The sequence below is a fragment of the Puma concolor genome, chromosome C1 (assembly GCF_028749965.1).
Source record: "Puma concolor isolate L17-30 chromosome C1, mPumCon1.1.hap2, whole genome shotgun sequence".
In the NCBI taxonomy this organism is placed as follows: domain Eukaryota; kingdom Metazoa; phylum Chordata; class Mammalia; order Carnivora; family Felidae; genus Puma; species Puma concolor.
Genome location: NC_141674.1, coordinates 101553100 through 101577892, shown reverse-complemented (window position 1 = coordinate 101577892; position 24793 = coordinate 101553100). Strand labels below are relative to the sequence as shown.

Below are 24793 nucleotides of genomic sequence, written 5' to 3'. Positions count from 1 at the left end.
GTCAGAAAGCATTTTCCCTCAACATTTTGAAGGCATTCCTCAATTGTCTTCTAGCTTCTTGGGTTGTCCTTGAGGAAAAGCAACAATGAAATTCTGATTCCTGATTAGTTGTTTGAGCCTGTTTTTTTCCTTCTGTCTGGGAGATTTTAAGATCTTCTGTTTGCTCCAGTGTTGTTGGTTTCCTGTTGATGTGCCTTGGTGTGGTTCTATTTCCAAGTATCGTAGTGGTAAGCCCAGAACAATCCAGAGACTCCTGTCTTTATATTCTAGGAAACAAATGTTCTGTAATCATTTCTTTGATAACCTTCTCCCTACTGTTTTTTCTGTTTCTTCTTTCTGTTATTCTGGTGCTGAACTTTCTGGACTGAACTTCCAATTTCCTTACCTTTTCTCTCCTAATTTCCAATACTTGTCTTTTTTTTTTTTTTTTTCCTGGAGATATGGCTCAGCTTTCATTTGGTTTTTCTACTGAGGCTTCTATTTCTGTTATCATCATTTTTAATTTCCTAAAGTTCTATTTATAATTGCAAATTACTTTTTTATAGCATCTTATTTGTCTTACCTGATACCATATCTTCTCTTATCTCTATGAGAATATTAAAGTCCTTTGATGTCTTAGTGTTTTATCCCTAGATTGTGTCTTTTTCCTCAAATTTTTTTCTTTTTCTCTCAAGTTTATTTTTACTTTTGTTTTTTGGTCTTTATTTTTCATTTCAGAGAATAATACCTCAAGATATTTGCCTTTTTCTTCATGTTAATAATGAGACACTAAAAATATCATAGTAAGTACTGTATGAGGTCAGGGAAGGAGGGAGTTGTCAATAAATGGACTTCATTTTGGGTGACTTGGCTGGGTAGTTTCCTTGGGATACCCATCAGTGTTGGTATATTAGTCTGTACCCTTAAGCCATTTAAATTCTCCAGGGGAGAAAACCCCTAATCTCCTAACTGAAAGACATAACTTACCTGTCAGGGTTTTGGAAGCTGAGTGGTGGGGGGAAGGCAGTTACACTTCTTACCATCCAGTCTCTAGATCTGCATTGTTCAATATGGTAACCACTACTCACAGGTAGCTTCTGACTACCTGAAATGTACTTTGTCCAAATTGAGACGTTCTGTATGTTTGCTATAGTATATACTATAGTATATAAATAATACTTATATACTTATGTATAGTATATACATTACTTCTAATATATATGTATATAGTATTATAATACTTACTATATAAGTAATATATATATTATACTATTATACTATTATGTATTATATATGTAGTATATAGTATATATATTACTTATATACTATAGTATATATTACTTATATACTTATATACTATAGTATATATTACTTATATACTATAGTATATATTACTTACATAATATGGTATATATTACTTATATAATATAGTATATATTACTTATATAATATAGTATATATTACTTATTATTATATATGTTACTACATGTATACTATATATTTGGTTTAAGTATATATACCAAATTTCAAAAACTTAATATGAAAAAGGTGATATATCCCATTAACAATTTTTATATTCATTACATATTGAAATGATAATTTTTTGACATATTGAGTTAAATAAAATATATATTTGTTTAGGTTTTTATTTATTTATTTTGAGAGAAAGAGAAGGACAGAGAACGAGTGGGGGAGGGGCAGAGAGAGGAAGAGACAGAACCCTAAGCAGGCTCCCCCCTGTAGGCCCAGAACCTGACACAGGGCTCATGACCTGAGCCAAGACCAAGAGTTGGATGCTTAACTGGCTGAGCCACCCAGGCGCCCCAAATAAAATATATTTTAAAAAGTAATCTTATCTGTTTCTTTCTACTTGTAAACTACGGCTACTATAAAGTGTAGAATTATACATGTGGGTCACCTTATATTTCTTGGACGTCAATTTATGCTTTTAAACAATTCTCATTTTTTCTGTAGCACATCTTCCCCTTAGCAGTGCCTGGGATCCCTCTTCTTAGAATCCACGGGGTCATTTCTATAGGTCATAATCCTCCCTTTGTCCGCTGAGGTGGGAGATGGGCAGACGCCTAGTTGCTCAGAATCGTCGAGGGCTTCCGGAGGCCCTAACGGCTTCTTAAAAATACTCTAATCTTCCTATTTTCAGTGTCTCCTTGACCCCACTCTCGGAGTGGGGCAGTGCTCTGGTACTTTCTTGAGCCTTTCTGCATTTCTGCACAAGGTTACTTGTGGCCTCTCGTAAAATTAATCTTAGAATTTGATTTTCTTTCTACCGGCAGTTACCCCTATCCTTCTGCTTTCCAGCTTCTCAACTGTTGTTGCCTTTGTCTCCTCTCCTGTGACCTTCAGCTTTGTGGTACTAAAACCCAGTAATTCTACTGTTCTTTTAATGAGGTGTCAAGAAGTACATGGGTTTCATCTCTCATCTTTAAAATGGAAGTTCATTTCAGGCTTTGGCTTTTTTTCAATTTGGCTCTGTCCTCACCCCTTTATAAATCACTGTCCTGCCACATCTAATGGACAATTATCTTGCTTCATCTTCCTTGGTCTTTTCACAGCATCGCAGAGCTGATCACTTCACTGTGAAACACTGCCCACTCTCGGTTTCCAAGGTGCCAAACTGTACTTCTCCTCAGTGCTCTGTTTGGACTTTTGTTGACCTAATGTCTACATATCGAAATGGCTTGAGTCTGAGCCCTGAACCTTCTTCTCTCCTCTGCAAACATCCTTGTGACGATTTCATCTATTATCTATGACCTAATGCTAATGACTGCTACAATTTTATCTTCCAAATGATTTCTTAGTTCCATACTAGGATACCTAACTCCAAATTCCACTTGAATTTATGACAGGCATCTCAACTTCAGGGTCCCACACAAAGCTCATAATTTTCCCACGTGAGCATGTTTCTCTCCTCATCCATCTCAGAAAATGTCACCTTCAAGCCAGAAGGCTAAGAGTTCTCACTTATCTCAGCTCGACTGCATCCCTCATGTCTGATCCATCGTCAGATTTTGAAGGGTGTACCTCAAAATATATCTTCAAGTTCTTCACCACCTCCACTGTTGCTACAGCCACCCTCCTCTTCTCCTGCAACATCCTCCTAATCATTAACCTGCTTCTGCTCTCGTCCAGTCCATTCTATGAATCAGATACTCCCATCAATTTCATCTGCTTAGGACACCTCCCTGAATCCAGGATGATCTGTAAAAATCTTTATTAAATTTTAGAGGAAAATCTCATCTATCTTGTTCATTTTTTCCCCAAGAGCCTACACAGTACCTGGCACATAGTAGGTGTTTATTTTTTAACGGAACTATAAATAACACAGTGTTATATTAGTTTCAGGTGTAAAATATAATGATTCAACTAGTCTATACATTTCTCAATGCTCATCCCACTAAGTGTACTTTTAATCCCCTTTCTCTATTTCACCCATTCCCTACCCACCTCCCCTCTGGGCAGTCACCAGTTTGCTCTCTGTATTTAGGAGTCTGGTTTTTTGTTTGTCTCTTTTTCCTTTGTTTTGTTTCTTGAATTCCACATATGAGTGAAATAATATAGTGTTTTTCTTTCTCTGACGGACTTATTTCACTTAACATTGCACCCTCCAGATCCATCCATGTTGTTGCAAATGGCAAGGTTTCATTATCTATCTATCTATCTATCTATCTATCTATTTTACATCTTCTTTATCCATCTTCTGTGGTTGGACAGTTGGGTTGCCTCCATATCTTGGCTACTGTGAATAATGCTTCAATAAATATGTGTTTATTTTTAATAAAAAAAAATTTAACTAAAGTTCATGGCACCACAATATTAATATAGGATAATAGGGAAAAGCCAAATAGTAAAAAAAAAAAATGGAGAGGAAGGATACTATTTGAAAACTTATCAAACATTGATTGAGAGCAGCCATAGCTCTGAGAAACTTAGTGCTATAAATTCTAGCAGCCAAAGTAAACATGAAAACAAATTTTATAGAGCTCTCTAATGGAAAGAAGGATACATGTTCATCAGAAATGAACATGTTTTGTTTGGGGGTTTAAAGTCTAAAAGGAATTTGCATCTCCAAAAAGTAAAGTAATGAATAGTACCCTATGTAACAACAACAACAAAATTAATGCAAAAATATTCACCACATGTGTGTCTCTGGTATTGCCTCTCGGGGAACAGATGTAATAGTTTCAATACCACTCCATAAAGACACTCATACAGGGGACTAGATTCGGGAAGTAAATGTATTATTTTGGTAATGCTACCAGTGTAAAATTGAAAGCAAAAGTAAAACAGTCCTTTCCTAACATAATATGCAATTCCATGCCTTCAGATCACCCACCAGCAGAGAACTGAAAGTTCCTGCATGAGATTGATGTTGAAAACGAAAACAAAAACAACAATCCACAGCTGTGTAATTTATTTCCCTGTGGACATGTTTCCTTATATTGATTGGCAGTGAAATAGAAGCAGGACAAAGTGTGCCCTGCCCTCTGTGCCCCTCTGTCAGTAGCTGAGATCGCAGTGCATGCTGAGGGTGGAATGTTTTGGAAAAGGCCAAGGTTAGAAGTCACGTGCAAACAGTATGTATGAGAAAGACCATGCACCTTGTTCCTCTGTACTACAGCATGGTGTGGTGGAGAGCACTCTTTGGAGTGCAAAAATGATGACACAGAGACTGGTGTCCTGGCACCAGGACTTACGAACTCTATCTTCTTAGACAAACCTCTCATCCTTTCTCAGCCCCAGTTTACACTGAAAAAATGAGGATTTTAATATTTCAAAATAGAAAAAATAATTGTTCCTATTTATCCGAGGTTTTTAATGACGAGAAAATGAGATGATCTATATGAAGGCATGGAAAACGTTAAATAACTGCTTGACTTAATTATTATCTCCAAGCCTGAATAAAAAACACTTGAGCAAATGCCTCTATGCCTGCAGGCTAGTATTTTATTTTCTGTAAGAGTTGCTGAAATGTTCCCCCCAAATTCTACCACTGATGTTCTCACTAACAGTGAGACTAAGTGTGGAAATAAAGGGATGAGGGTAAGGGGGCAGAGACATACCTTAGCAGGAGATGCTTCTCATGGAAAAAAAGACACAACAGTGTAATTATTTTGATTTCAGGTTCTTCAAGAAGCCAGGCAGCAATACAGGTGGATTGATTCTTACTACCATACGCAAGACAACTCTCTACTTTTAGTCTTTCATAATCCAATGAATAGTCAACGTCTGCATTGTGAATATTGGAATATTGCTCTTCACTCCAATGTTGGATTCAGGTAACCACCTTGGACAGTTTAGTTAATTATTGTCTTATTTTAGTTAGCTTGTTAGTTACTTGGTTAATTAGCTTTCAGTTCCTTAGCCTAAGGTAAGTGCTTCAAGCCAAACACTAAACCTTCAATTTAGTTTATCAAGTTGCATGTTTGAGGTGTACCAGGCACTGTAATAAGCATTAAAACTATACCAAATAAACAAGACAGACATCATTCCTGGAGCCATTAAGTCTAGTGGGGATTTCATTACCTTACATTTGATTTATTTAGACCCTAATAAAACTGCCTCTGAAAGATTCCAAGTAGAAACTATAACACATGACATTCTTCATGCTGGTTTTGGATAACTCCACTTGATCTGGGGAAGACTCCAAAGTAGGGCAACTGAGTGACATATCAACACAGCGGTCAGGTGCTCAGCAAACTGAGACCTCTAGGAATCAGTGATGTTTTTTTTCTGCCAAGCTCCTTAATTATTTCTTGATGATATTAAAGCTTTGCTCTGTCCTCTCAGTAATTATGAGAACATTTCATTATTTTTTCAATGCCGGTTAATGTATATCCAGTATTTATTTATTTATTTGTACAGCGTTGTTTTAGTTTAAAGGGATACAGAAAGACACAGAGAATGGGCTTACAGAATAACTGGGAAAACAGGTCGTGTGCTAATCCTTTGCTCACATATACAGTAGCTTACATAATATAGCACATTATTTGGGGAAGGGTAGGAATGCTTCACATGGAAAACTATTTAGAGGTAGTGGCTCCCTACGGACTGGATGGCAGAGCCCAATGGGAGAGACAATATTGGGAAAGGATGAGGAACAGATGATCTACAAGCTTTGCAGTTCTTCTAAAGTTAATCTCTTATCCAGGATTTCTATTTCTTCTTCAGTTACTTTTGGTGATTTTTGTTCTACACATTCATGTATGACATTTGGATTTTGGATGTCTTTCGGAATGAAATTAAACAGTCGTCTCACAATAAATGCCCATTCCTGAGAGAGATGTATTAGCGTCTATCTTTATGATTATAGTTTTGTCTATTTCTCCTGTTAGTTTTGCATGTATTGTGTGTATATGTGTGTATGTCTAAACTTATTTTTGAATCTGTATTTCAGAAGCATCCTTCTTAATGCATTGTAACTTTTATCAATATGAGCAAATGTCTCTCTGTGTTCCCCTTAATGCTTTTCACCTTGAATTTCACCACGTTTGATATTAATATTGTTGGATAGTCTCTTATACAGAAATTTACTGATAGGACTTTCTCAATAATTTTACATGTCAACTGGGAATTGTGTCTCACTATGTTAATAGAAATACAGTGGAATACAGTGAAATACAGTGGAATACAGTGGCTAACCTAATAAGGGAATTCTTTTTCTTCTGTAGTGACAAATTTAGAATTGGGCAGTATCTCAGGGGTAGTTCAGCTACTCACCTAAGTCATCAAGGAGCTGGACTTTCTCTGGCTTTCTAGCCAGCCATCTGCCACCCTTTTATTTTTCTGCGTCATTTTGATTTGTAGATACATGTCTTTTCAGTGTTACCTTGGATTTTTCCAGCTACTCTGAGATCGTCTGTCTTTGAAAGATTTTTATAATTAATTTAATAATTAATAACAATATTTTAAAACTTTATATTTTAAAGAATGAATCTATTCACTTCTATTTTTATAAGTGATATGTTTGGCCTCATTCTTACCATTTAATTTTACATGCATATTTCTACTTTAGGATTAATCCCTTTTCATCCTTAGATTGAATTTTCTTAGTTCATTCTTAGTGTGTGATGTTTTTAAAGTTATAGATTCTATTAATATCCCTATAGAGGTTATCCTTTTAAATCACATATTTAAATATTTTTATATCGTAATTGGAGCTAATGAGTATGAATATCATTCCACAGATGTTAAAATTTTTAACATATTTTTACTTACTCCCAAGAAATCGCCATTTTGAAATTGTCTAGAAATTTTATTTCCAACTGTTAAGTAATATTTTTAATCACAGACAAGGAGCACAAATAATTATTTACATTTAATTACAAATTGTACTGTTTTCTTCCTCAGCCCTTTTATTTATATACCATATTGTCTTCTTTCTTGGATTTATTTTTTCAATGCAGCTGGAGTACATTTGTGACTAATTCTTTCAGAAAGTATCTGGCTGGGGAATTCCTGAGTCATTGCATGCTGAAATATTCTTTATTTTGTCATCTCATTTGAATACTGATTGGGCTGTGTACAAGTCTGTGTTCCCTCATCATGAATAAATAGCAAGAACTCTAGGTTTTGTTTGAAAGGCAGACACATCGAAAGGTTCTGAACCTGAGAGAGACATGATCTGCCTTTAGAGTGAAAAACATCTCTCTCTTCTGTGTTGAGAATAGACTACAGGGGGTTAAGGGTAGGTACAGGGAGACCAGTTGGGGGGCTACTGTAGTCATCCCAGCAAGGGGCGATGGTGGCTTAGACCAGGAAGAGAACAGTGAAGCAAATGAGAAATGATTAGATTTTGAATATGTTTTAAATATGTGCTTTAAAAAATCATTTGGATTTCCCAACAGATGCGAAGTGGAGTGTGAGAAAATCAGTGGTCAAGGATAACTTCAGGGCATTTGGGCTGATCAACTGAAGTATAGACTTGCCATCAGCTAAGAGAGGAAGATTGGTTCATTTGGGGAAAGGTTGAGTTTGAGATGTCTTTTCCCTTCCCAATGAAGATATTGAGTACCTCAAATTTACAGTCTACGGTTTTCAGTTCATTTCTTTAAAAGGGAATCAAAAATGAGAGAAAACTGTGAAACAGCCTGACTATAGAAACCCTGTAGCTTTATTTTTCAAGCCTTAGGCCTCACTTTCACACAATCTGACAATAACTAATCTTGATTATCCAACCTAAATATTTCAACTTACTTCCTCAGAAACAACTCTCTAAGGACACTCAAATGTTGTAAGTATATACAACATTTAATTAAAAATAATTACAGTCATCCACATAAATAGAATGAATGGATTTGGGAACAACTGTGACTGACCCCTGGTGAGCAACAACTCACAGATGTGAGCCTAAGTGCACATGCAGCGTAGGGCACAGTATTTACAGTGTGGGTATTCCCAGGCCAGTAAGTTTACAGCAAGACTGGAGCATTTCAATTAATCCAGTCAGTCAATTAGCTATCGTCACTTGAAAGAGTTTCTATTATGCTATAAAATTGCTCTAAAAAGAGATTGTACCTTATTACTCTCCAGCTAACAGTGCTGAGAGTGACTGTTTCTCTAAACTGTCATCAACTCTTGGTGTTATTAAACTTTTGAATCCTTGACTGGGTTAGAAACATCTCATTTTTAAATGTGCATGTCTTTAATTGTGGATGAAGTTGGGCATTGTTCATATGCTCACTGGATATTTATATTTGATGACTTTGTACGAATTACATCAGGATATAATTGAGTCTATTGCATTTGGTATATGGGCAATTTAGGATCAGTTCATTTTTGCAAAGTTTATTTGCATGGTTGGTGTCTTAAGTGTTACTGACTTTAACAGTAACTCGATTGTCATTTTCTCTTCTTTGCTTTTTTTTTTTTAATTTTAGGAATTATTTGGAACTTGTTGCAAACTCCATTCAAGATTGGATCATAAAAGAAGAAGCTATATATCAGGAAGCTAAAATGGCTGAGGAAATCACTAGGACAAAGGCCGAGCTGGAATTGAAATATTCTGCTACTACCAAAATCACTTCTAACAAAATGTATTCTGTTAAAAAACCTAAAAGTAAGTCACTGGTTGAACTTACACGTAAAGTCCCAAGACATTCTTCCATTTGATAATTTAATCAAGACTGAATATTTCAGTATTAAAACAAGTTGCCTACAAATTTCTGTGACTCTTTGCTTTCTCTAAAAAATAGAATAGCTGAGTTCTAAATATGATCAATTTGGTGATGGGATAATGGGATATTTGTCTTATATTGATGCCACCTCCTGCCAGATCTGGAAGATTCGATCTGTCCTGCAGATTAAATGTGATGTTAGGGAAATGCCAGATGTCTTCATTTTGGTAGGGTTGATAGTTTCAGCTATCTAAGATTTGTTGACAATATATGAGGCAAATTCGGAGTCAGTATGTTTCCATTAGAATACTTATAGATTCCAAAAGTGAGATTAAAACAAGACATTTCTTGGAAGAGCAATCAGAAGAATCTCAAGACTAATTGGGAGTAGGAATCTAGAAATAAAGGGAAAATGGATTCTTGAGGATTTGTGGCAGGCACTTAAAAGGGGTGGAGCCAATACATATATATTTATTTTTGTTGTTAATTTCCATGGCTTTGATGCTGTTGGGGAATGGAGAAGAGAGTGAAAAAAAGAGGAAGGATACTTGATAAAGGAGTAAAACAATGAGGTAACCTGTGTGGTAAATAAGGATATCTCACTAGGGAATGGTTTCCATGTTAATAATATTCATTATTTCTGATAGCATAAGTTGAGAATGGTTTCTCATAAAGAAGCAAAGCTATATATTTTCCAAAGGTTTTTCAACTTCTGTCAATTACCAAAAGAATTTGTGTTTGACTTAATTCTAATGAATCAGTCACCATCCACTCAAATGGTTATATAATTCATCCATCAGTTTGGCCTTTCTCCTGACGGGGGCACAGAAGGACAGCACTAAGTATCTGGGATGATGGATGGGACTATATAAAGAGAGGTAGGGCTACCCTCTCACAATAGTGTCTAGGGCCACACTTGCCTATGACCAGGAAAAATTGCCTTTTCTTTATTCTGCTTCTGAACAGAACCAAAAGTTTAATTACTATCTAGATGCTGTTAAATCCAGAATACGGTTAGTTGGAGATTGAAATACACTTGGTAGGTATTGCATTCAGTTTGAGACCTCTTAAGTGAGGAAAGTTGTAAATCTTCCAAACAGAAGGACTATTATAGCAAGAGGAGGGCTTCAATGTGGAAAAAAAAAGTTAGATTTGTTCTGTGTGGTCTTAAGCTAGGATTAATTAGGTTAAAGCTCTATGGATAGAGAGTCTACTTCAGTAAAAGCTTCAAGGTCTCAACACAGTGAGAATAGAATGCATTCTCCACAGTCGTTGAGTTCCTCATCCTTGGAGGAGCTCAGTGCCACTTCAGACACCCACTCTGGCGACAGCGAGAAGGAGTCAGGAATGAATAAATGGAGAGTTGAACTTGATAGCCTTTGAGATCCCCTACAGTTCAGACATTTGGTCCTTCAATGAACCTTTGTCATAGAGAGTCACTAAGAAGTTTAATTTTCTCTGGCTTTAGGTAACAAAGGAATGAGCAAAGGAGAGATAGCGGATCAAGAAAAAGAAAAAGAAAACGAGAAGGAAAAGATTCCTTTTATTTTAGAAGGCTCTCTCAAGGTAATTCAAGGAAAGACAGATGACACTGAATATTTACAAATTCAAATTTATTGTGTGATAGAGAGTTTGTGTGGTGGAACAAAAGTGATCTTTTTTGCTAACCTCTCAGAAATAATTGAATCTGCAATGAAAGAGCAGTCTCCCCACCAAGCTGTCTCCTCTTCCAGATGATAAACTTTGAAGGAATTCTGTATCATTCATTTTTATAAAACCCATATCCAATGTGGTGCCTTGTTCATATCGTCTCTGTTTCTGCTGCAGGTGTTTGTTTCTTGTTTCCAATTTTTAATGACAAACTTAATGTATGCTTTTATAAGAAGTCAAAATTACTCTGGGTCTCCAAACCCCTGAAAATAAGAAATATTAACAACCTGGTATGCTCTATACTTATACATTCATGCATACACAAATATAAAGAGGGTTTTCATTTGTTTGGTTTTGATTTAGATTTGGTTTTGTTTTTTTTTTTTTTTTACTCTTCCACATACTCTTTTTTTTATAGCAAAGTATCATGAATATCACTTCCAGATAATATCTACATATCTAACTTATTTTCAGAGAAATGTTGTTAGTTTAAATTTGGATATATGTGAAGTATTAATTTCCTTATTAATAAGCACCACTTATTTTTCTATTTATACAGAAATGTTTTACTTTTATGTAGTCAGATCAACCATTTTTGGCTAAAATTTAAGACACAATACCACATTTTGGCAAAGGTGTGAAGCACAGTGAATTCTCATACACTGGTGGTTGACATGTAAGCGGTCACTTCTGCTTTGAAAACTGGGCATAACTACTAACGTCAAGCAAACGATTTTCTTTTCACCTAACAGTTCCACTCCTAAGGATATGCCTAACAGAAATGCATGGATGTGCGCACCAAGACACATGGACAGAGTTGTTCTTGCAGCATTATTTTTAATTCTCCCAAACTAGAAACCATTCAAATATTCATCAGTGGAATGCCTAGCATGGTTTAGTCCTATGATGAAATGTTATACAGCTCTGGGAATGCATGACCTATAGCTACACACAGAAATACGGATGAATCTCGGGGCACCTGGGTGGCTCAGTCAGTTAAGCGTTCAGCTTAGGTCGTGATCTCACATTTGTAAGTTCGAGCCCCACGTTAGGCTCTGTGCTGACCGCTCAGAGCCTGGAGCCTGCTTTGGATTCCGTGTCTCCCTCTCTCTCTGTCCTTCCTCTGCTCACACTGTCTCTGTCTCTCAAAAAATGAATAAATGTTTTTAAAAATTTTAAATACTAATAATTACAGTAGATTTTTTGTAAGCTCACATACTGAGTAGGCAAGAGCTGACTTCCACACCCCCATTAGTATCCAATAAACCACAAAACAATGTAGGTTAATATTGGTGAGCCTCCCTAGCTTCGTGGTCTTAATGGTAAACATCATTACATGGCAAATCTTTGAGTTAATTATTAGTTGCTGCTTTACTTTATTAAAATTTAAAAATGTATGTTGGTTTTTCTTCTTTATTGATATATTGAAGTATGGAGACTTATTTAACAACAGGAATAATCTTTGCATTTTTAAAGCAAACTCCTCTTCAGCATTTCCTAAAGTTTAGTCCTCATCCCACAAAGACATGTATTATGAATGCCTAGGGGTCTCCAGGGAGAAGAGACTTAAAAATACAGATGCCTTCATTCCATCTTAATTACATCTTTGTGAGTCGAATCTAGGAATTTTAATTTTGAATAATCTCCTAGAACCATCTTTATGCACATTATAGATTAAGAATGATAGCACCATTTTTTCATGGCGTGTTATTATTTTAATAAATAACTGGGTTTGATCTGATGGTATTTTATCTAGAATTTTTGTGGCCATGATGAATGAATTAGTCTATAGACTTTGCGTTGTTATTAACAAGCATCACTATTAGTGTTAGTTTGGCTTTTCAAATAAATTAAGGAAGTTGGCAAGGTTGCTGTATCACGTGGAAAAAAGTCACTGGAGTTTCTATTTACTAGCAATAACCAATTAGAAAATGTAATCGAAAACAAATATCATTCACAAGAAGAACAAAAACTATAAGGTGCCAAAAAGAATAATAAAAGATAAGCAAAGTCTTTATGGAGAAAATTACCACATATTATTGAGGACATTTAACACTTAATTAAGTGGGAATATATACCATAGTCATGGATGAGAAGATTCAACTTAGGAAATGAAATATACTATAAAATCAATGCTATTCTTATCAAGATCCCAACAGAGTTTTTATGAACCTTAGAAAACCAATTCTGAAATTAATAAAGAAAAATAAAGGGATAAGATCTTTCTTTTAGGTAGCATTTAACTGTCAGCTTACATCTCTTTATTTTCACCTTGCTGTGTGTTTATATTTTAAGCATATCTCTTGTGCAGAGGGACTATAAACTAGATTAAAAAAAAATCCATATCTGGATGATCTCTCTTTTAACAGGAGAGTTGAATCCTTTTATAGCCTGCCTTTTCTATGATCCTTTTTTCCACCTTTCTTACTTTATTTTATGTTGAATTTATTTTGTCTTTTCATTCTCAATCAGTTAATGATGGCAACACTAATTTGAACCCTAAGTGAAATGTTGTCCTCCCCCAAAAAACAATTCTATTTTTCTTATTAGTAGACTTATATTACAAAAGAAATTTATATTCAATGACTTGTTAAAATATTTGCAAAAATTACTTTCCTCACTTACTACATAAGTACCTACATAATGTCCTCAACTTTGCCTCTAGACCCAAAAGGCCTAAAATATTAACTATCTGGCCCTTGACAGAAGTTTAAAATGTATTCACTCTATTTCTACTAGTGGTTGCTCTAGAAATTCAACTTGTATATGTAATTTAATGAAGTCTAAACTTCATGAAATATCTTTACTTTCTCCCAGAACAATACAAGGACCTATTAATATTATTTAAAATTTGCTTTCCCTCTCCCAACTTATATTTTAAGTTTTATTTTATCTTTTCTTATTCCCACAAACTGAACATTCTTATTGTCATTGTTTTACGTAGTCAGTGTTATTTAGCTTATCATTTGTTTGTCAAGCATTTCTTCTCACATTTGAGATTTTGGAAGTATTCCTTTTAAAACTTCTTTTAGTGGGGGTTTGTAAAACCCTCAGTTTTTACTTACCTAAAAATTGGCTTTTTTTTACCCTTACTCATTAAATACGGTTTTCATTTGTAAAATTCTCAGTTTTGTTTTTTTTTATATATCTTCTTAGTACTCTCAAGATATTGTTCCACATTTTCCTGGGTTGATGTTGTAGTTGTTAATAAATTGTTGATCTAATTTGTCATTTCTTTATAAACAGTTAACCTTTTCTTTTTAAAAAAAATGTTTTTAAATGTTTATTTATTCTTGAGAGATAGAGACAGCATGAGCAGGGGAGGGGCAGAGAGAGAGGGAGACACAGAATCCAAAACAGGCTCCAGGCTCTGAGCCCGACGTGGGGCTGGAACTCACGGACTGTGAGATCATGACCTGAGCCAAAGTGAGGTGCTTAACCAACTGAGCCACTCAGGCACCCCAACAGTTTACCTTTTCTCTCCAGCTGCTTTGAAAATACTCAGTGGTGTGCTGGAAAATGTTTAGGAATAGCTCTCTCAGGGAAACAAAATAATATGTTTATTCTAAATTTTACTGATAACATAGTGCGTAGAGCACACAATGTACAAATTATAGAACATACTACTTTTTGTTGTAAATTCCATTTAGCCAGTTGATTCTCACAGAATACTTTCACAGATTTTTACTAAGCTCTTAGTCAACCTATGATTACAATTGACAAACATTCAATATGAATGTTGATTGATGTTTTCATTGATGTGAACAAGTAAAACAAAAATGAACAAAGGAATAGGTCTCACTCATTCATCAATGACATGAGCAACTTCTTTGCTGAATCAGATAATAATTTTTATTTATTTATTTATTTACTTTTTAGTATGTTCACAGCTTCAGTTTATTACAGTGAAAGGATACACATTAAAATCAGCAAAGAGAAGCACACACAGGGCAAGCAAGGCCTATGAAAGTTCCAGCCACAAGCTTCCTTTGTTTTCTTCCAGTGGAATTGTGTAGACAGTGCTTATCTCTCCCAGTAACAGTGTGTGACTACATGCATGGAGTATTGACATATAAGAAGCTCACCCAAACCTTGGTGTCCAGGGCTTTGTTGGGGGTCCGTTACACAGACATGACTGAGGGACCACACGGTTGCACTGTGTCTAGCCTCTCCAGAGGTCACGCTGATAGCACATGGCTCAAAGACCCCACTATAAATTACATTATAAATTGCACTACCTGTTGTAGTCCAAGTAAACAAAGACACTCATCAGGCAGGATGCTCTAAGGCCTTCGAGGTAACCTCCCATAAGCTGGGCAAGAGTCTAACATTTCTTTAGGCAGAGTTAATTCTTTACTACACAGGTCAAGCCCTAATTCTTGGCCCAAGCTTTCTTAGAGCAAAATAATCATATTTGGTACAGCAATAGTATCAGTATGAATATGCCTAACACTTCGATGATCCAGTATGGAGTAGGGATAGAAGTAAAGAAGCAACTAAGTCATCCTATAAAGTATTACATACATTTTCACATTTATGTAATACTTTGATTATTTGTTCCCCCTTTAATTCAGTATTATTTGTACCTTAGGATAATGTTGTATAGACTATTTGGCACAGAAATTAGCTGATAGTTAGCAAAATCCATTTCTTCCTCAGGCTAGTCATTTTTCCGTTAATATTACATCTGAAGGAAGATTTGTCTATCTCCTAGTACATTTAATCATCAATATCAGTATTATGACTTATTTACATACGGTAATTGACTATACCAATGCCAGAGTTACACCATATTGCAGTATGGTTATGGTATAATTCAGTTACAGGAAAAAAAACAACAACCCGGAATTTCAGTGGTTTTTGGTATGCCTTCCTAACAGAACCAGTTCATGAACAGATATTATGGACAGGTGTCATTACAATTGGCCATGACTCATTTATTTACAAGTCAGTTGGGGATGAAGCTATACGCTCTGTCTCATTTTACAGACTTGTAGTGAAACTGGATTCTGTTGTGTGCTGTTATATAGCAGGGCTTGCTTTCCATCTAAAAGGACACAGGTGGTATCCAAAACAGTTACTTTCCTTGTTATTTGTACTACCAGATATCTTATTCCAATCTATTCCTGGGGCAAGGGCCATCAGCGCTCCAGTGTAAATTACAAGTACTCCAGAGAATTTCCGTATCTGGAGACCCATAAAGTTCCCATAGGCATGCCCCACCGAGCAGCTACAATGGAGGGTCATTGCCCATGAGCACTTCAGGTTTCATCTGTATTAAAATAGTAAAAAAGGTGCTGTTGGATCAGGATACAAACACTTTCCCAACATGGGGTCCGAGCATCATCCAGGATTATTGTTTTACCCTTCCCAACTCTATTAGCCTCCTAAGGCTGCCGTAATAAAATGCCACAAACAGGGAAGCTTCCAGGCAACAGAAATTTATTGTCTCACAATTCTGGAGGCTAGAAATCTGGAAGCAAAGTGGTGGCAGGGTAATTCTCTCTCTGTAGGCTCTGGGGGAGGATCCTTTCTTGACCCTTCCTAGTTCCTTGTGTTTGGCAGCAAGCCTTGGTGTTCCTCACTTGGTAGATGCATCACTTTTTAGATACTAGAAGAATATTTCCTCAGTTTATTGTGCTACTAGTTACAATGTAACAACTCCAAACAGAACACTTTTAAATTCAATCTGCATTATTAACATTTTCACCATCACTTTCATGACTTTGGATAACCAACAGTCAGTTGGTCCGTGCTTTGTAGCACTTGCTGATATGTGTAGTGTAAATACTCCCATCAGGCCATCAATATGACGTCACTGAATGCAGCACGGGAAGCATTATGCAGTCACACACCATTACATTGTACGCATATTATATCTATGATACAGATATAATTGATATAAATAACATCAAAAACATAGATAATAGGGAAATGTAACAAAACAATTAAGAAGGCACTAAGTTTTTGCTTCAGATCCTATGGTTCCCTCTTTTTCGGCCATACCCTGCTCATGCTCTGTCTCTCTCTCTCTCTCTCAAAAATAAACATTAAAAAAAAAAAAAGAAGAAGGTGGTAAGTTTTGAGTATTTAATGTCTTTGTTTTTAATATGTTATTTGAGTGTGCATTCGTATAATTTAATTTTAAATAATGGCTGTAGTTAACAACCAGCTTGCAAAATTCCTGAAAATTTACCAATAAACTCTTTCCAGTCAACATGAGGTAGAACCAGCACACGACCATTACTGCCTGCTTTTAACTCTTTGGCCTTCCTGACTGTTAGGATTTGTGTCTTTCATCAACTCTGGAAATGACTCAACCATTACCTATTTAAATACTGTACTGCTTTTCTGAAGGTCTATTCCATTTCTAAGAGGGCTTTCAAACTCATCTTATTTTTAATGCCTATTAAAAATGTCTTATTTCTTATTTATACTTTTGATCCTTTCTTCTCTTGAAGCAAATTAAAGACTAAGCAGATTAAAATACTTATTTGACATCCTCTATTTGATAATTTCAATACCTTCAGTCTTTGCAGATATGTTCTCATAGTTTGTTTCTTCTCCAGATTCTTGCTTTTGGCTTGCTTCCTCACGTTTTGTGATTTTCACTTGTGAGCTCATATCTACCCACAGTCTTTTTAGAATACATTTTTTTTTCTTTTTTTTTTTTTTTAATTTTTTTTTTTCAACATTTATTTATTTTTGGGACAGAGAGAGACAGAGCATGAACGGGGGAGGGGCAGAGAGAGAGGGAGACACAGAATCGGAAACAGGCTCCAGGCTCTGAGCCATCAGCCCAGAGCCTGACGCGGGGCTCGAACTCACGGACCGCGAGATCGTGACCCGGCTGAAGTCGGACGCTTAACCGACTGCGCCACCCAGGCGCCCCTAGAATACATTTTTAAGGCAATGTACATCTTGGCATGCTGTGAAGATAGACTTGTGGTTAGTTCTCAGGGAAGGCTCCTCCCACCCCACCTCGCCTTTCATGCAGGGCCAAGGAAGAAAGCTAGAATTCATGGTTTTCCTATATGGGGAAAGATAAGTTTTTAGTTCACCCAACAAAGGTGCCATTTTTAAAAATACCTGCTCTATTCATAGGTCTGACTCCCATGTTATTGCTCTAGTCCCTGTAGCCCATCAAAACTCCAGTTCTAGGCCTCCAGGGATGGGCAGATAGCCGTCGGAAACTTCTCTCCTCGGTTCTCCTGTTCCTTACTGGATTAGTGCTTTCTCATACCTCTCAGTTTGCTGCCAGCCCTGCTATGCACTATGATGATTTTATATTTTACCTATCACTTTTGAAATATTTTGTGCCAGGAATGTTTCTTTAAACATCTGGTCTGCCATATTGCTGATTAACCATGTTTACGATCTAAATTGGGGATTCAGCTCATGTGGAAAAGTATAGGAAGCAGGGAGACCAGCTAAGAGGCTGTTGTAATAGTTCAGGCTAAAGATAAGACCTGCGTTAAAGAAAATTGCAGCAGCAGGTGAGAGAAGCAGCTGAGTAAAGGGTAACATCTGAAGAGCTTTGGCAGGGTGTAGTACCAGGAAGTTGGGTGAGAGAAGAGAAGCAAAGCTAAATGCAGGGTCTCCAGGTCAGGATATTAACTTGTTAGAGATACCACTTACAAAAAGCATTTGAAATACTCTCCCAAATGAACCTGAGTGGGATCTAATGTGTCTCAAAATCCCATTAATTTTTTTAAATGTGTTCACAGGCATGGAAAGAAGAACAAGATCGATTAGCAGAAGAAGAGCGCTTAAAGGAAGAAAAAAAAGCAGAGAAGAAGAGTAAGGAAACTGGTAGAAAGAAAGGCAAGGAAAAGGTAGAGAAAGAAGACAGTAAGCTTGTGAAGAGAAAATCTTTTTTGAAGGAGAAACCTAAAGAAGACCAGCTGAAGATCCCAGAAATAACAGAGGAGCCCCCCCAGCATCCAGAACCTGGGGTCGTTTATCCGGTAAAATCGATGTTCTAAGAAGCCTCTTTGGGTCCTTACTCATTGTTTTGGGAGAAACACAGCTTCTGTGGAAACACAAGTTTCCCAGTCTTCACTGACCCCGCCGAAGGCCTTGGAGTTTCTTCTAGCAAAGATGATCTCAGACCCTACTCCACCCTCTAATGCCTAGGATGTTCTTTGCAGCCAGTCACCAAGATAGGAACACCCTGAGGCCAGTTTTCCATGAGTGCCCTGAAGCCAGGTTACTCAGGGCAGGAGAATGGAGATTTGACACAAAAACATTCATTTAGGTTAGTGTAAATAAGCAACTATGAAAGATCACAGTGAGCACAGAGGTTGGCTGTGTTTGTCTCCATGACAGGGCCTGCTGAGTTAGACACCCACGTTTTTTGCTCGTATGCTTTGGTAAAACCTCTCCCTCAAGCAGTCTTATGAGGAAAACCTAATGGGAAAGAGATGGACAGAAAAGAAATGAAACAGCCCTTGTCCTTTCTAGCAGCTACTCTAAGCCAGTTCTCAGATGTTAGCATGCATCACCAATCACTGAGAGCTCTATTAGCAACATTTAGTAAAACATGCCTTTACCATAGGACTTCGTAAAATGCAGTGTGTCAAAAAATAAAGAATAAAGTGTCAATATTCCTCAAGATATCAGTTCACTTTAAACAGAAAATTAACAGCCAACAGAAGAGAAATCGATTTCTCCTCCCACTGCTTTTCAGTAGTATAGTCATTTGATTTGCACTAGGGTATCCGGGCGCTCCAGTGAACAGATTTTAAAATCTTGGGCCTCCTTTAATTCTGCCTGTCACTGTAAGACCACAGGAGGTGCTAAAGATAATATGGACACGAGCCTCTGAGTCTGCAGAGTGACAGGCATTCATTTAGCAGAAATTTAGCTTATGGCGACTGGAACTGGCTCACATCGATGAGCTGATTCTTGTCAATTGCAGCTCCACACTCAAAGCATGATTTTTCCCTTGTAGTTTTGTGGATACAATATGGGAGAGATACCCATCCAGATCTCTGGAACAAATTCTTACCTGTATCCTTCAGATGGAGGGCAGATTGAAGTAGAGAAGACAACATTTGAAAAAGGTACATTTTGAAGGCAGCTGGTTAATAGCTTGGAAGATAGTAAACCCTTTCAGGTGGTCTCGGGGCCTTGAACCATGAGTGTGATAGGTGAGGGTGGTGATGTGGCCACTGCAGTTTCTTATGCGCCACATTCAGGATTTCCAGACTTCACACTCTTCTGTTACAATCGCCTGCAGGGCACGGGCCAGCTGAGAGGTTAGCTGGGACGCTCTGTGAAGAAAATTCCAGTGGTGAAAGTCCTAACGTATTTCTCTATGATCGGGGAAATATTATAACAGTAACCACAACAAGCAAAGAGTTAATTAGTAGTATTAATTACAACACGTAGTGACATCTCAGAAACCAAGCACATACTGTGAGTTTACAGCAAATTTCTGGGTTGGTGTCTGGAGCACAGAGTTTGGGGGCCTGCCGCCGAGGTCAGTTATTTGAGCTACAGAGAAGTTGCTTCTGGATTCAGAAGCCTGTGAGTGGGAGAGGAATCTGGCAGATGCACTGCAGAGGACCTAATCTGGAAACTGCATGAAGAAAATGCATATTTCTTCCCCGGGAATCTATCAGGGACATCTTTGAAGGCTTATCTTTTCACTGCCCCTTAAAGATCTCTCAGGTGGATTGGAGCTAGCTGGTTGTCTCTGAGAGATGTGAGGAGGTCCAGGAAGACCCTGTGTAATGTCCACAAGGTTATGCCCCCTGGGAGGGGGCAACACGGGCTCCTCCTATTCCCACACTCCACCTGATGCCAGCCTACCCTCTTCTCCCTCCTCTCCTTCTCCCCTCCCTAGGACCAAAAATGAGTCAGAACACTAGAAGAGAGAATGGGCCGTTAGGAAAATGCTTATTTGTTGCTATCAACAATAATAACTGCTATAACTGATTGATGTAATTCTTTGTAAATTGTAAAACCCTTTCACATCAACTGACTCATGTGATTAATCACAAAATTGAGTGTAGGTAGCCTCAGCCACTGTATTTTCTCTTCTGTAATTTGATGAGAAAGTCTGCAAACAGGGGCGCCTGGGGGGCTCGGTTGGTTAAGTGTCCGACTTCAGCTCGGGTCATGATCTCTTGGTTCATGAGTTTGAGTCCTGCATCAGGCTCTGTGCTGACAGCTCGGAGCCCAGGGCCAGCTTGGGATTCTGTGTCTCCCTCTCTCTCTGCCCCTCCCTTGCTTGCACTCTGTGTCTCTCTCCTTCAAAATAGACATTAAAAAAAATTTTTATTTTAAAAAAAGAAGAAGAAGAAACTCTGCCAACATCTCCCTGATCCACCTGCCATTCATTTCTGGGATTCCACCCTCACTCTCTTCCTTTAGGCATCTTTTTGTAAACTAGTGATATCCGTAGGTGTTTCCACTCCCTGGAGTACATTCTATACTGCCTTATGTACATGTCTTGTCAAGCGCCCTAATGGGGTATGACCAGCAAGCCCACCTTCTATCCCCTGATTTTCCCCAGGGCCAACTTTTATCAAAGCGACTGTGAAAAAGGACAAGCACACTTTTATAATTCATTTAAAAGACCCTAAGAAAATTGTGAAAAAGGAAAAAAAAGAAGAGGATAGTTCTTTGGAAGATGAGAAAGAAGAAAGAGAGGAAGAGCAAAAGCTTGACACAGGCAAGCGGATGCCCCTTTGCGTGAGTGGAGGTTAGTCCTTGCGTGAGTGGAGGTTGGTCTTTGCCTGAGTGGAGGTTGGTCCTTGTGTGAGTGGAGGTTAGTCCTTGCATGAGTGGAGGTTGGTCTTTGCCCGAGTGGAGGTTGGTCCTTGCATGAGTGGAGGTTAGTCTTTGCCCGAGTGGAGGTTGGTCCTTGCGTGAGTGGAGGTTAGTCCTTGCGTGAGTGGAGGTTGGTCTTTGCCCGAGTGGAGGTTGGTCCTTGTGTGAGTGGAGATTAGTCCTTGCGTGAGTGGAGGTTGGTATTTGCCCGAGTGGAGGTTGGTCGTTGCGTGAGTGGAGGTTAGTCCTTGAGTGAGTAGAGGTTAGCCTTCCAGCAGTGCGTCAGACCCATGCATCTGACAGCAACACACATGCATCTCTACCACTTAGTGTAATTTTTCCAGATAGTAAGGCAAGCGCTTTGCCATTTTGCTTATGTACATTTTCCCTGAGGTAATGTGTACATACCCTGCACACACAGCCCATGGATAGTGGGCTACTCACTTGGTTTTTACCCCATCTGGATGCCCAGTTCTTGAGTCCAGTTGTCACACAGAGTCTATATAGGTGGCTGCCTTTAAGTAGCAACATTGAGTGTGCAATGTCCATCCTTGTCTGAATCTTTTACACAACTTGTACCAAGTGCAATCTCTAGGACTTGGGTTCTCATTAATTCATTTCTCCTAAAGTTTTAGCTTTTCTCCAATATTCACTACAAATGATGGGGTTTCCTTCTGTGCTCTATCACTTAGTTTTCCCCATGGTATCACATTTTTTAGGTTACAAGGACAAGAGAGAAATCCTATATTTAGTCTTGAGCGTCTCTACCTCTGGTAGTTGGGAGCTCCAGGTAGACGTCCTGTGATTATACACCATGAGACTTCCTGATAACACTATTTAACATCTCCAGGCAGCACCACCTGGGAAGACTAAATGCTTCCTGCCCAATGTGACATGGATTATACCTGCAAAAGGGAAGAGTCAATTAATCAAACGTTTTGAACTCAAGTCACTGATAAAATATATAACTAAATCTTACCAGTAGATTCAGTTATGATCACAGTGTTCTCCAAACTCAAAAAACAATGCTTGACAAGTTTGAATGTACCCAAGAACTTAAAACATAAAATTTTTAGTTACTTTTCTTCATTTTGCCTGATATAAGAATATGTGGTTTATTATTTTTTAAAAATTATGAAATTTGAATATTTAAAGAAAATAACAGTTGCCCATAATCCTGTCACCACAGTGGTAACCGCTATCGTAGTGTATTTCTTACTTTATGATCAGGAACATTTTCTTACTCATTAAATATTCTTCGAAAACAAAGTTTTCTAATTATTTCATAGTGATTTATTGGTATATACATATATATCAATAATTTACTTAACCATATCCATGTTTTGGGGTGCCTGGGTGGCTCCGTTGGTTGGGCGGCTGACTTCAGCTCAGGTCATTATCTCACAGTTCATGGGTTCAAGCCCCGTGTCAGGCTCTGTGCTGACAGCTCAGAGCCTGGAGCCTGCTTCGGATTCTGTGTCTCCCTCTCTCTCTCTGCCCCTCCCCCACTCCTGCTCCGTCTCTCTCTCTCTCTTAAAATTAAATAAACATTAAGAAAAATCATATCTATGTTTTTATATACACGATTTCCACTTTGCACTGTTTTTGCTTATATTTCTTTTTAATAAAACGGACATGCCCTTGATTTGATTTTGTCTTTTAGAAGAATCAGATGCAGAGAATAAAGGTGTCAGCAAGTTTGGATCTTTTTCGGCCACCTTAGAAAACGGCATCTGCCTCTCAATAAGTTACTATGGACCAAGTGGAATGACACCAGGTAAAATAAACACAACAGCAAGGATAAGTGTCCCGTGACCAACGGTACCTGTCCATCCTCAACCTGCTCACTTGTTGATAAACACGTTCTGATTTAATGCCCCTCTTTTCCTGAAAGGTGGGAATATATGTGTGAGTGTGTATATATACATGTGTATTTACATATATGTACATGTATAATCTTTCATACATAGAAAAAAAACAGTGCTTTGACATTTGAAAAAGAACTTATCATATGTAATTTTACATATAGTCACATATACATATAAAATTTTATAGATAGATAGATAAATAATTTCAGTTATCTTTGTTAACTAGCCCAGGAAAATAAGTCCATTAGTTGATGCCAAAAAAAAGCATGATTTCTCAAGGAATCCTCTTGGTTTTCCACATAATATTTTTACGAATCCTGTGATTGTGGAATCTCAATGTACTTCAGAACTTAACAGCCTTAAAGGAGCCATTCACTGGACATCTTGAAGGATTTCTTTACCCCACTTTTAATGAACAAATTCTCCAACTGGAAGCTATTTCCTTACAAACCACAAAATAATATGTCACTTAACCAAGAACCAACTAGGAAATCTTGTGGGTTCCCACGCGTGTTACAAGGATCTAAACACACAGATTTCATTAAAAAGATAAAACTTTACAAAATCAAAAGATAATCCCTATGCTATATAGCCTTAAAACTATGTGTAGTTTTATCTGCCTTGCTATCTAGCTCTTTTTATGCAGAGACAATATTCCATTGGATCGTTACAATCTTTTTCTTACCTTGTACAAAATATTGTAGTACTCTAGTGAGTCAGAGAGCCCATTAAATTTGTTAGTATTTTTGCTTTATTTGGGGTTTTATATTTTAATTTTGTATTTGGTTTGTTTCTGAGCCAGCACTTGAAGTCATTCTGTGCCTAACAAATTATGTATTAGATTCATTATCATACACAGTCACTAAAAAAATCCTATCCATTCTTATCATGATTTCAGATTAAGACATTTACACTCTACAATCAACTCTACTACTGCTGTTTCTTAAGTGATTTCCCTATTTTTTATTTAATCCTTAAGTTATTGTGCAAGTATTCCATTTAAAACAAATGTTCCTAATTTCAAGTTATAAGTACTGCATTTGAAATTGTTTCCAGTGTGAAACAAGTGGAAAGGCATCCCAACACTCATGGATTAGAAGAACAAATACTGTTCAAAAGTCTATACTATAGACACTGTAGTGAAATAAGTCAGGCAGAGAAAGACAAATACCATATGATTTCGCTCATATGTGGAATTTGAGAAACAAAACAAACGAGCAAAGGAAAAAGAGAGAGAGAGAGAGAGAGACAAATCAAGAGACAGACTTTTATTTTTAAGAAATAGACTCTTAGTTATAGAGAGCAATTAGGGATTAAGGAGTACACTTGTCATGATGAGCATAGGATGAAGTACGGAATTGTTGAATCGCTGTATTGTACACC

General features: G+C 37.3%; 1 protein-coding gene across 1 annotated transcript in view; it reads left to right on the top strand.

Moving 5' to 3' along the window:
- The window catches only part of SPAG17 (sperm associated antigen 17), a 236047-nt gene that overhangs the window by 115288 nt on the left and 95966 nt on the right, over positions 1-24793 (top strand). Inside the window, exons 20-26 of the mRNA XM_086717947.1 lie at positions 5122-5276; positions 8877-9055; positions 10582-10679; positions 18491-18730; positions 19717-19828; positions 21286-21444; positions 23206-23319. Of these exons, the coding sequence (XP_086574073.1) occupies positions 5122-5276; positions 8877-9055; positions 10582-10679; positions 18491-18730; positions 19717-19828; positions 21286-21444; positions 23206-23319 (1057 nt within the window). The remainder of the gene's footprint in view (positions 1-5121; positions 5277-8876; positions 9056-10581; positions 10680-18490; positions 18731-19716; positions 19829-21285; positions 21445-23205; positions 23320-24793) is intronic.